The sequence below is a fragment of the Felis catus genome, chromosome B3 (assembly GCF_018350175.1).
Source record: "Felis catus isolate Fca126 chromosome B3, F.catus_Fca126_mat1.0, whole genome shotgun sequence".
In the NCBI taxonomy this organism is placed as follows: domain Eukaryota; kingdom Metazoa; phylum Chordata; class Mammalia; order Carnivora; family Felidae; genus Felis; species Felis catus.
In genome coordinates this window covers 102110773-102124619 of record NC_058373.1, presented here as the reverse complement: position 1 = coordinate 102124619, position 13847 = coordinate 102110773, and the positions used below count along the sequence as shown (strand labels likewise).

At 37.9% G+C, this 13847-nt stretch overlaps 1 protein-coding gene and 1 long non-coding RNA gene across 5 annotated transcripts in view; one reads left to right on the top strand and one right to left on the bottom strand.

The window, feature by feature from the left end:
• Positions 1–5779, top strand: part of WDHD1 (WD repeat and HMG-box DNA binding protein 1) — a 68299-nt gene extending 62520 nt beyond the window's left edge. For 3 of the 4 annotated variants that reach the window (XM_011283237.4, XM_045059936.1, XM_045059935.1), the window contains 2 exons: positions 2117–2255; positions 4971–5779. In XM_011283237.4, the coding sequence (XP_011281539.2) occupies positions 2117–2255; positions 4971–5171 (340 nt within the window). In that variant the 3' untranslated portion in view covers positions 5172–5779. Of the gene's footprint in view, positions 1–2116; positions 2256–4970 lie in introns of those variants that run through there. The other variant, XR_006599607.1, reaches the window with a different exon arrangement.
• The window catches only part of LOC109500848, a 61585-nt gene that overhangs the window by 16696 nt on the left and 31042 nt on the right, over positions 1–13847 (bottom strand). The window lies entirely within an intron of this gene.

The window sequence follows — 13847 nt, the reverse complement described above, 5'->3', positions numbered from 1 at the left end:
CATTAAGGAGTTATAACTGTTTAACCAAATATTTTGTCATGAGTACTGATATACTGAATCAGAAGAGAAATGTTCAATTTTGTTTTTCTTTTGAAAAACAGCTGTTTAGGGGCAGGGAGATTGCCTGCTGTTAGCTAGATTTGTGACATTGCTTCAAGTTTGATTAAAATGAATGTTTATTAATTTCAGGAAATTCAAGAAACTTTGTTTACCATTTGTTTTGATTTGTTCTATTATTTTTCTGGAAGTAGAATTATATTAAGATTACTTGAAATTTGTATATTTCCACAAATTAGGCAATGCTAGTAATATTTTTTATAGCTTGTTTTTCTAAAAATTAAAAAATTTAGACAAAAATCCCTCAATTACTCATAAAGATAATTTTTTAAATCTTTTTTATTAAAATTAAGATTCTACATTTAGTGGGCTCTGCATCAGAGATGGAATGTTACAACCTGTGGTCTTGTTTCCATTTAAAATTTTATCATAGGGGTGCCTGGGTGGCTCAGTCGGTTGAGTGTCCGACTTCGGCTCAGGTCATGATCTCGCAGTCCGTGAGTTCGAGCCCTGCGTCGGGCTCTGTGCTGACAGCTCAGAGCTTGGAGCCTGTTTCAGATTCTGTGTCTCCCTCTCTCTGCACCTCCCCTGCTCGCACTCTGTCACTCTCAAAAATAAACTTTATAAATAAATAAATGTTTAAAAATAAGTAAAATAAAATTTTATCATAAACATTTTCCTCTGGTATTTTTGCCACTAATTTTTGCTGTATATTTAAATTTGTTATTCAAGATCCATTTGGTTACAGTGTAGTAAGGGCCAGTACAGCTGTTGTGTGAAGTATGGGGACTCTGCAGTCAAACTGCCAAGGTATTAAATCCCAGGTCTGCCTTTGGCTATCTGTGTGACCTAGAGTAAGTTATTTCACATTTCTTTTCTTTTTTTTTTTTAATTTGTTTAATATTTATTCATTTTTGAGAGAGAGAGAGAGATGGAGCCCAAGCGGGGGTGGGCAGAGAGAGAGGGAGACAAAATCCAAAGCAGGCTCCAGGCTCTGAGCTGTCAGCACAGAGCCTAACATGGGGCTCAAACTCACGAACCGTGAAATCATGACCTGAGCTGAAGTCAGACACTTAACCAACTGAGCCACCCAGGTGCCCCTAAGTTATCTCACATTTCTGAGCCTTGACTTCCTCCTCTATGGAATAGAGATAGTAATTGCACCTACCCTCATAGGGTTATGATAGATGAAATGAGGTAATACACACAAAGTATTTAGAACAATGCCTAGCAGATAGTAAGTGCTCAGTAAATATTAAATGTTTGCATTAAATCTTCACTTGTGACCTAAAGATAATTTGTGTCAAAAGCAAAGTCTAGGGGCATCTGAGTGGCTCAGTCAGTTAGGCATCTGACTTTGGCTCAGGTCATGATCTCATGGTTTGTGAGTTGAGCCCCACATTGGGCTCATGCTGACAGCTCAGAGCCTGGAGCCTGCTTTGGATTTTGTGACTCCCCCACTCTCTGCCCCTCCTCCACTCAGGGTCTGTCTCTGTCTCTCAAAAATAAATAAACATAAAAAAAAGTCAAGTCTAATGAAATTGATAAGTATGCTGTGTGTATGCTTTACATAATAATTATATGAGAAAGGACATACACGCCCAGGTCATCTGTGAGAGCAATGGTGAGGGGATGGGATAGGAGCTTGAGAAAAGTAAAAATTAAAGATAGCTGGTTTTGGAAATGGAGAAAGAACCCACCAAGGATTGGAAGAATTTTACTGGGCCAGAGGGGCTGAGTGAAACTGGAGACCTTGAGCCTGTCAGCATTCCAAAAAGGAGCTGAAAGTGCAGAGTTCATGGTTGCTCCACTTGGAAAATACATATGTGAGTAAACCCTTGGAATTGATCTTACAAGGGGTTTTTCAGTTCATTATTTCCATCGTCTTCAAGCAGTTTTAGGTAATATGTAGTATGAATATTAACAAGTGTAATTAATTGTGTCTTTCTTAGTATATATAGGTATGCAAAGACTAATGGTTAATTACTAACCTGAAAAATCATAAAGCACTTTAAACTGTTTCTTAAGTATGAAATTTTTTCAATAATTGCTATTTTAGGCCAAAGACTGGGTTCCAGATGTGGCTGGAAGAAAACAGAAGTAATATTTTGTCTGACAATCCTGACTTTTCAGATGAAGCAGACATAATAAAAGAAGGAATGATTCGATTTAGAGTATTGTCACCTGAAGAAAGGAAGGTAAGAATAATTTTGCTGAGATTGAGATCTTAGTAAATTCCCAGGGGTTTTTTGTTTTTATTTTTTTCAAATTTGTTTATTTATTTTGAGAAAGAGAGAGAGCGAGCACAAGCAGGGAAGGGCAGAGAGAGAGAATCCCAAGGAGGCCCAGCACTGTCAGCGCAAGGCCTGACATGGACCTGAACTCATGAACCCATGAGATCATGATCTGAGCCAAAACCGAAAGTTGGTCACTTAACCGACTAAGTCACCCAGGTGCCCCCTAGGTCTTAAAAATTCTTATAGAAAATGCCTTTTTCTGTTCTGGAAATTGCATATATTCTGGTAAACTCTTGATGGAGAGGAAATTAAATAACTGAAATGTTAGTTCTAAACATATGGATGTGTAATAGTTATTAGTGCTAATGGTTAAATTTGGGGCATATGTACTGTTTATATCTGTATAAGTTCCTGCATGTTGTAAGTTAGGAGGATACCCCAAGAAAAAGTACATTACTTACAAATCAAAAGCAAATAAAATTAAGAAGTAAAAATGAAATTAAATATACATGTTTGGACTACTACCTTAGGGTACTTGGGATTCTCTCTCTCTGCCCCTTCCCTGCTTGCACTCACTCTCTCTCTTTACCTCTCTCTCAAAATAAATAAATAAACTTAAAAAATTTCTTTAAAAAGCAGAATTTTTTAAAATGCTATTTACTTCCACATTGAATATAAAATGAGAATACTGGGGTACCTGGTTGGCTCAGTCGATAGAGCATGTGACTCTTAATCTCAGGGTTGTGAGTTCAAGGCCCACATTGAGCATAGAGCTTACTTTAAAAAACAAAAAAACAAAAACAAAGTCAAAGTGAGAGTACTGCTTTTCGGGCAGTGGAAGACCTGGTGTTCTGTTCTAGCCTTTCATGTGGAAATTAGGACAGGTGGCTGGTACCTTATTGCCCCTTGTATAAATTTCTGCCTTATGAGGGAGGGCTAGGAGCAGCTTTCTGTTGCAAGGGGAAGGAATGTGTGTGGTATATCAATTAAATCCTCAGATATCATTTCCCCAGGGATGCAGTATGCGGCATGGGCATGCAGTATTCACCTGGTGAAATAGATACTTGCCTTGATAAACTGAATTTTAAGAATAAAGCTATTACAAAATGAGGAAGCTAGAAACTGGTCCAACCACCTCAAGCCTATTTAGAATCTCATTGGCAACTTTGTATTTCTCATTTTTTGTAAGACTTTATAAAAGGATAATAAAGAATTAGATAAATGGTATCTAAATGATCTTATGCAGTAAAAAATGTGATTGTGTTTTTGAATATTTGAAAATGTAATCAGTATTTTTAAGTTAAACCTTAATCCAGTCTGTTAATGTGAGAAATTCTGCAGCTCCAAAGGGTCTCTTTTCTATAGTAAATAAATGGAAAGGAAATAAAGTGAAAGAAGGAGGAACTATTACATATTAAAATAGATTTAAGTGACTCGGTCAGTTGAGCGTCCAATATTTATCTTGGCTCAGGTCATGATCCCAGGGTTGTGAGATCGAGCCCTGCATTGGGATTGAGATTCCGTGTCTCTCCCTCTGCCCCTCTCCCCACCTCATGCACACGCTCTTGCTCTCTCTCTCTCTAATTAAAAAAAAAAAAAAAAAAAAAAAGATTTAGGAGACAGATGGAAATGACTGAACTTTTTAAGGTTCTTGTGCTTAATTGAATAAAGCCAGCCCCAAAAGAGTATCTGAAATGTCATTCCTGAAGTGACAGAGTGATAGGGATGAAGAACAGAGAACTAATTACCAGGAGTTGGGGCCTGGATGAGAAATGTAGGTTGGAGGAACAACATGAGGGATCCTTCTGGTTATGGTACTGTTTTGTATCTTGAATGTGGAGCCTACATGGGAATTAAATATGCATACACACATACACACAAATGAGTAGAAGTAAAAATGGGAGGATTGTATTGATGTCAGTACCCTGGTTGTGATATATTAGCTTTGGAAGATGCTATGATTGGGGGAAACTGGGGAAAGAGTACATGAGATCCTTCTGTATTATTTCCTACAACTGCATATGAAAAAATCTCAAAATAAAAAGTTTCATTTTTAAAAAAGTACCTGCAGTTATATATTTTGCACTTAATATGGTTAAATATAAGCAGAGTTTAGGTTGAAATATTACAGAGGTAGACATAAATTTTTTAACCTGCTCTGCAATTAATAAGACATTTGTTAACAATGAGAATCCTTAATGATTAGCTTAACAATTCAAGTACTAATCATGCTTTTTTTTAATTAAAAAAAATTTTTTTAATGTTTATTTTATTTTTTTTTTCAACGTTTACTTATTTTTGGGACAGAGAGAGACAGAGCATGAACGGGGGAGGGGCAGAGAGAGAGGGAGACACAGAATCGGAAACAGGCTCCAGGCTCTGAGCCATCAGCCCAGAGCCCGACGCGGGGCTCGAACCCACGGACCGCGAGATCGTGACCTGGCTGAAGTCGGACGCTTAACCGACTGCGCCACCCAGGCGCCCCTTTAATGTTTATTTTTGAGAGAGAGACAGAGCATGAGGTGGTGGAGACTGAGCCACCCAGACGCCCCTGCTTTTTTTTTTTTTAATGCTGCTTTTTATATACAGGATTGTTACCTAAAAAAGTGAGAAAATCATTTCCTTCCTAGTTCTTTGTTATTGCCTAAAAATCTTTTCTCCCATATTTTTACAAAGGCATGGGCTACCAAGGCCAAAGGAGGTACTACAAGTGATGGAGCTGAAGCAAAGAAGCGAAAACGTGTGATTGATGAAAGTCATGAAACTGAAAACCAGAAAGAAAAAGCAAAGGAGAATCTGAATTTGCCAAAAAAGCAAAAACCTTTAGATCTGTCTACCAATCAGAAACTATCAGCTTTTGCATTTAAGCAGGAATAGACAGAGTTAAGGAAATGACCTTAGGGAAGTAATAGATTTTTTACTCATCATTGATGAATCTGGACTTAAAAAAAATGTTATCTTTAGAAAATTCGTTATATATTTTTAAAAGAGTTTAATGACAACTTTTTGTCTTTATTAAGGTAATATAGTAACAGGGAGTGTGTAAAAACCTTCATGCCTACAGATTGCTCTGCCCCCAAATAGAAGGCCATTCAGAAGCATTATGATTGTAGGCACTGACTTGAAGCCACTGGCATGCCACAGTGGAAGCCAGTTTGATTTTGTTTCGTACCTTCAAAATCATCAAAGCCAAGGTCTTAAAACCTCTGAACATTGAAGTATCTTCAAGGGGTTTCCTCATTTGGTTTGTGTCGTATACTGGGAAGTACTACAGAAATCCTCTTCCAGGTGTGTTACCGTAGACTGTTTCTCTATGTCTATATTGGACTGGGGACCATGTTTTTTAATATGGGCCCTCAACATGTAAATAATTTTGTAGGTGTGATTTTTTTCATTTGTTTGTTTTGGAAATTTCTTCATGTATGGCTTTCAGTTGTCTTTGTATAGCCTGGTTTTTAAAAAAATAAGACTTTCACATTTCCAAATTTAGTTTGCTGTGGTCTTTTTTTTTTTTTAATGTTTATTATTTTTGAGAGAGAGACAGAGTGTGAGCAAGGGAGGGAGAGCAGAGAGAGACATAGGGAGGCACAGAATCTGAAATAGGCTCCTGGCTCTCCGCTGTCAGCGCAGAGCCTGATGCGGGGTTTGAACTCACAAACCGTGAGACCATGACCTGAGCCGAAGTCAGAGCCTTAACCTACTGAGCCACCCAGGCACCCCATAGTTTGCTGTGGTCTTATCATTCTTCCATGAAATGAAAATGTTTCTAGAAAACATAGTTTACATTTATTACCATAATTTCTACCATCACCCCCATCCTGCTACACATCATAACACACAGAAGAGAAAAGATGGAGGACGGTTTTGAAAGTTTTTCATCCCGGGGCATAATGTGCCCCTGGTAAGATCCTCTGATTATCAACATCAGCAGTATTTTCCTGAGCAAGTCTTCGAAGCCTTGATATGAGAGTAAAGAGGGAAAGTAACTCCTTTTATTTTGAACAAATAAGATTTAAATATTTCATACATTTTTTGTTATTATTCTAGGCAGAGCTTAATGCAAATGCAGCCACTTAATGAGGGCAGAATGCAGGGGTGGGCTTGGCAGAGTCAGGGGCGGGTTGTAGTAAAATAAAATCAGGTGGCTCAGGATGAGAATGGTTTTATATGTTGGAAGGAATATAATATGTTGAAAATTTAGATATGTAGAAGCCAAAGATACTCCTTATCTCACGATGACCAAGGTTAGGAAGGAATACATTTCTGATGTTTTAATTAGTGGCTGGTATAGAGAGATATTATAGCACAATGGTTAGGAGCACAGATTTCAAAGCCAAACTACTTGGGTCTGAAGACCCACTATGGTATGTACCAGCTGAATGAACCTTGGGCAAATTTCTAGCCTTTGACCACTCATCTGTAAAATGGTTTTAATAATTTTACTTCATAGCATTGTTAATGAGAATTAAATGAGATAAAAGCACTTAATTCCTGGTACATAGTAATGTTTTCTATAAATGTCAGCTATTTTTTTTTTTAATGTTTATTTATTAAAGAGAAACACAGAGCAAGAGCATGGGAGGGGCAGAGAGAGGGGGAGACACAGAATCTGAATCAGGCTCCAGGCTCCTGTCAGCACAGAGCTGGACACAGGGCTCGAACTCACAAATCGCGTGACAAATCACGATATCATGACCTGAGCCAAAGTCGGACGCCCAACCGACTGAGCCACCCAGGCGCCCCAAATGTCAGCCATTCTTAATCATGCTATTGACTATTTCATCTTGCTTTATCTTTGGGTTTCATTGTGAATACTGTATGAATTTTTATTTCAAGATCCTGAAGTAAAAGTTTATTTATAATACTTTGGAAAGGGTGTTAGTAGACATGTATTGTTATTTCCTCAACTTGCTTATTGTACATAGGATATAATCCTTCAGTGTTATATTGTAGATCTATAGGAACCTGATAATACCACGGATTTGCAAAAAGTGTTTTTAGTCCCCTAGTTTTATTTGGTTGAAGGAGCATTTTTGTATATGCCATAGCAAGCACAGGAACATTTTTGTATTGACTTGGTTTAACTCGTAAATCAGAACTTTGAAACCAAGACCTTATCCTTATTCCTTTGCTGTATATGATTAAACCCTAAAAAAAAAAAAAAAACAAAAAAAAAACTGCTTTTCCAGAGAATTAGTGCTTAATGGTGGGAAAGTGGAAATAAATGAATATATTAGCCACCATCATGATGTCAGTAATATTGCCTATTCTGAGCTTATTCTGTGCTGTTGAATATTGCCATTTGCTTAATTTCATTCACTGGTAGTAAAGACTTTTCAAAAAGGAGGTAATTTTAATACTTCACAGTCATCAAAAGGGCATCATCTGATTATTCCAGAGAGCAAGTTAGTGAGCACTGAGTTAGGCCTGCCAACTCCGGGGGCTGTGGTACTCTACAGCCTCTCCGGTCGGTGCAGCAGCCTGTGGTGAGCCACTAGCATTAACATGGAACAGATCCCTGAAGACAAAAGGATGAGATCCATCCATGTAGAAAGTATCTTCATCAGTGACTGGTTTCTTATGGGCCTTTGTTGTCCTCCAACTGCTTTATTATAGAAGTATATAATTTTCTCCCATTTTTATTTTGGAAAATTTAAAGTAGTATAGTGAACATACATACACCCTCTATCTAGATTGACTTATTGTTGACATTTTGCTATACATGCTTTATAAATAGTGTTTTTCTCAAGTCATTTGAAATATGCATCATGACATTTTACCCCTCAGTACCTCAACATGTGTCCCCTAAAAAGAGACATACTTCTACATAACCACAATATCATTATTATGCCACAGAAATTTAAGAGAAGAATATTATTGCCTAACATGCATTTCGTATTAAAATTTCCCCCAAAGTACCATTTAGCCTCCCCGCCCCAATCTAGGATCAATCAAGAAACCTACATTAAAAAATAAAATAGTCCTGCATCACATTTAATTAGAAATAATACTTTTTTAGTTGAAGTACAACTGACACAGTATTATATTAGTTTCAGGTGTATAACATAGCAATTATACATATGTACACATTACTATAAAAGTACATATTAAATACAGGAAGAATGAGGAAAAACATCATCCCCAATCCTAATACCCAGAGATAACCCCTTAACATTTTGATATATGTCATTAGGCTTTTTTCTGTGCATGTGCTTTTCTTTCACATAGATCCCAAGAAGTGTTTAAAAAAAAAAAAAGAAAAGAATTTAAGCCTAAAATTTTAAGTGTGGCCTTTTGCTGGAATGGACTAATGGTTGATACCAATTTCTCCCTTCTCTGGAACTGTATCATAAGAGGCAACAAGTGATGGAATTGAAAATAAACATAATGGAATCAGCCAAAAGTTGGTTCTTTGAAAGACGCAAGTTAGAAAAATACTTGGCAAGATTAATCATGATGAAAAGCACAGATAAGTGATACTAGGAATGAAGAGGAATTTATTAACTACAGATGGTACAGATTTTTCATAGGCCTATCACAATCAGTTTTATTTGTCAATTGGCTTAGCCACAGTTGCCAGTTATTCAATGAAACACTAACCTATGTTAGTACATTAGTATAACCTATGAAAGTATATTAGAGATTATATTAAATTCCATAATCTGGTGACTTGAAGTAAGATGATCCAAGATAATATGGGTGGGCTTGATTCAATCATTTGAAAGACTAAAAAGCAGAACTGAGGCTTTCCTGAGGGAGAAGTTATACCTGTAGACAGCAGTTTCGGCTCAAGCCAGATTTCTTGCCTGCCGTTCTTGGAGGTCTACCCTGTGGATCTGGGGTTTCACACTTTGTCTTCCAGCCTCCACAATGTGTGAATGAATTCCTTGCAATAAATCTTTTAATTTCTCCTGCTGCTTCTATTTCTCTGGTTGAACACTAATTCAAGACTATTCTAAATAACTTAAGTATGACAATAAATTGGAAAATTTTGATGAAATGAATACCTACAAAAGCGGAGCTTATTAAAACTGACTGAAGACATCAAAAGTCTAAAATACTTAGGAATAAATTTAACAAATAAGTGCAAAACTTATACTCTAACCTACAAAACATTGTTGAAAGACATAAGAGAAGACCTAAGTAAATGCAAAGACCTCCTGTGTTTATGGGCCAAAAGATTTAACATTGCATTATTAAAATAGCAATACTCCCAAAATGATCTACAGATTCAATGCTTTCCTTATCAAAATTCCAGCTGGCTTTTTTTGCAGAAAATGACCAGCTGATCCTAAAATTCATATGGAAATTCAAGGAGCCCAAAATAGCCAAAATAATTTTGGAAAAAAAAAAGAGGATTCACACTTCACAATTTCAAAACAATACAAAGCTACAACATGGCATAAGAATAGACCTATAGATCAATGCAATGGAATTGAGGGTCTAGAAAATAAACTCTCACATTTATAGTCAACTGATTTTTTACAAGATTGCCAGGACAATTCAATGGGAAAAGGATAGTCTTTTCCATAAATGATGCTAGGACAATTGGATGGAATTGAAAAGAATGAAATTGAACCCCTATTTCACACCGTATAAAAAAATTAATTCCAGGGGCACCTGGGTGGCTCAATCAGTTGAGCGTCTAACTTCGGCTTGGGTCATGACCTTGTGGTTTGTGGGTTCAGGCCCTGTGTCAGGCTCTCTGTCAGCTCGAAGCCCACTTCAGATACTCTGTCCCCCTTTTCTCTGTCCTCTCTCACTTGCTTTCTCTCTTAAAGATAAATAACCATTAAAAAGAATTAATTCCAGGGCACCTGAGTGGCTCAACTGGTTAAGCATCCAACTCTGGTTTTCAGCCCAGGTCATGATCTCATGGTTGTGAGATCGAGCCCCACGTCAGGCTGAGCATGGAACTTGCTTGGGATTCTCTCTCTCCCCCTCTCTCTGCCCCTCCCTGCCTCTCAAAATAAATAAATTTAATTCCAAATGGATCAAGACCTAAATGTAAGAGCTAAAAATTATAAAATTATTAGAAGGAAACAAGTGTAAATCTTTGTGACCTTGGATTAAACAATGATTTCTTAGATATAAACCAGGAACACAAGCAACAACAGAAATATGTGGGCAGGAGGGGGGAGGGTGAAATGGGTGATGGGGATTAAGCAGTGCACTTGTGATGAGCAGTGGATGATGTGTGGAAGTGTTGAATCACTATATTGTACACCTGAAACTAATATAACACTGTATGTTAACTAACTGGAATTTGAATATAAGGAAACAAGCAAACAAAAATGGACGAAGGCAACATCATCAAAATTAAAAACTGCTTCAAAAACACTTATCAAGAACATGAAAAAAGCCACAGAATGGGAAGTTTTTTTTGCAAATCATATCTGCTAAGGGACTTGCATCTACAATACATAAACAACTCTGGGATGTCCCAGTGACTTGGTTAAGCGTCTGACTTCTGCTCAGGTCATGATCTTCCAGTTCGTGGGTTCAAGCCCTGCGTCGGCTCTATGCTGACAGCTCAGAGCCTGGAACCTGCTTTAGACTCTGTTTCTCCCTTTCTCTCTGCCCCTCCCCAGTTCATGCGCGCTCTCTCTCTCTCAAATAAACATTTAAAAAAATGAGAATATGTAAACAACTCTTAAAACTCAATAATTAAAGGACAACCCAATTTAAAAATGGTCAAAGGACTCGAACAGACATTTCTCTAAAGACAGTACACAAATGGCCTATAACACATGAAAAGGTGCTCAATATCTTTTGCCATCAGGAAAATGAAAAAACTACAGAGAGATATCTCTTCACCCCCAACTAAGATGGCTATAATGAAAAAGATGTACAATAACAAGTGTTGGTGAGGAGGATGTGGGGAAATTGGAACCCTCAGATAGTGGAACACAGGAACATATAATGGTAGTTTGGCAGTTCAGTCAGCTGAGTGTTTGACTCTTGATTTAGGCTCAGGTCATGATCCCAGTGTTGTGGGATCAAGCCCCATGTCAGGCTCTGTGCTGAGCTTGGAGTCTGCTTGGGATTCTCTCTCTCTCTGCTCTACTCCTGCTCGCTCACTCTCTCTCAAATTATATTTTTAAAAAATTTTTTAATGTTTATTTCTGAGAGATAGAGAGAGTGCGAGCAGGGGAGGGGCAGAGAGAGGGAGACAGAGAATCCAAGCAGGTTCCAGGCTCTGAGTTGTCAGCACAGAGCACAACACAGGGCTTGAACCCACAAACCGTGAGATCATGACCTGAGCCAAAGCTGGACACTTAACAGACTGAGCCACCCACACGCCCCTCTCTCTCTAAAATTATAAACAAACAAACAAACAAACATAGAGTTATGACCCAGCATTTCCACAACTAGGTATAAGTCCCAAGAGTAATGAAAACATATGTCCACACAAAAACTTGTACATAAATGCTCAGAGCACTATTACTTACAACGGCCAAAAAGTAAAAACATCTCAAATGTCCATCAAGTGAGACAAACCAAAGGTGGTATATCCATACAATGAAAATTTTGGCAATAAAAAAAATGGAGTACTGCTACATGTTGCAACATGGATGAAACATGAAAATATTATAAGAAGCCAGTCACAAAAGACCATATACTATATGATTCCATTTATATGAAATGTGCAGAATAGGCACTTTCTCTCTATGGAGAGAAAGTGTTTGGGTGGTTGCCTAGGGTTGGGGACTAAGAGGAAAGGGTAAGTGGCTGCTAATGGTTGCAGGGTTTCTTTTTGGAGTGATGAAAATGTTCTGGAATTGGATAGTGGCAGTGTTTGTAAAACTCTGATTTACTAGAAACCACTGAATTGTATGCTTTTAAGTGGGTGACTGTATGGCATGTCTCTATGAAGTTGTTATTTTAAAAAAACTGATTTGAAGAAAAGAATATCTGAATAGTCTGTAACCAATTTTAGAAATTTAGGCTGTATTTGGGGCGCCTGGGTGGCTCAGTTGGTTTAGCATCCAAGTCTTGATTTCAGCTCAGGTCATGATCTCACCATTTGTGGGTTCAAGACCCATGTCGGGCTCTGTGCTGACAGTGTGGAACCTGCTTGGGATTCTCTCTCTCTCTCTCTCTCTCTCTCTCTCTCTCTCTGCCCTTCCCCTGCTTGCACATGCTTTCTCTCTCTCTCTCAAAATATTTAAAAATTCTTCTTATAAAGAAACTACCAGGCTAGATGAATTTAGAAACAAGTTCTATCAACAGTCAAGCAAAAATTCCAATCTTATAGAAATTATTGAATACAGCAGCTGTCATAATCTTAATATCAAAATCTGACAAAGTTAGTTCTAGAAGGCAAATCATAAACCAAATCTCACTGATGAACATGGATGAAAACTCCTAAAAATTTTAGTAGGCCGGATCCCATAGTGTATATAAAAAAGATACAATTTAGTTATCCTATTGACTTAATCCTAAGAATATAGCATTGATTTAACATTAGAAAGTTAGTTAAAGCTGATTAAAGGGCAAAAATTGCATAAAAGCATGTATCTTATTTACAGGGATTTGTGCCATTCTGGTTTTTTCTATCACTTTATGGAATTAACTCTGTATGTCAGTGAACCACGTCACCCAAGGGCTCATAAACACAGTAAAGTATTTTGATGAGGAGGATAATAAAATAAGTATAGAGTTAAACTACTAGAAAACTCATTAAGAAAGGAATAATGCTATTGTTCTTTTAATTATAAATTGTATTTCATTTAACAGATCTCTGTTTTCTGTTTTCTCCTGGTATATTTCTGTGTTGGAATTCATGTGTTTCTACTGTAACCGCATACTTGTTAGTCTCACTAAGAGACCCAGGTTTTCAAGGGCAGGAACCATGTTGGTAGATGGTTAGCATAGTCGACACAGTGCAAGCATTGGAGCCTGATAGGTTTAGGGTTTCTGTCCTGCCTCTACTTCCTCTACTGGAGCTACATGGCTCTGGGAACCACTTAACCTCTCTGACTTTCTTTTCCCTCTGGTCCTTGTAATAAAAATGACAGTAATTTTCTACTCAGACCTCCTTAGTTTCAGAAAACTTACACAGGCCAGATCCCCAGAACAGACACCTGCCCCATACCACTTGCCTGCACTTCCCCAGGCCACAGCTGCACTGGAGATGCACAACTGCCCCCAATATTCAGGGACCCAGTCTGTCTCCCAGAAACATGGAATTTGGACACAGAAGCAGAATCAGTTAACCCGAGGAAGTGAGCTTCACAGGCACGTAGAAGTGAGTGCCATAACCACAGCAGAGGGAAACTAAGGTGGTGGGGAAGCAGAGAAATGAGTGGGCAGAAGACGCCCATCTAGTGAAAGTGGAAAAGTTGGGGGAAGATGTTAAAACAAACAGAAAAATTGCCGTGTCCACATTATCTCAGCTGCTTTTGTGGCTCTGATAACAAAAACCCTAGAGAAAGAAGGATGAAGAGCTGGCACTTTAATTTTTAAAGAAGAGTGTGAAGCAGATTAATGGCAAATAAAAAGTTTTGTCTAGGGTTGGAACCTGCCCCCACCCCCACCCCCAAGAGTGTT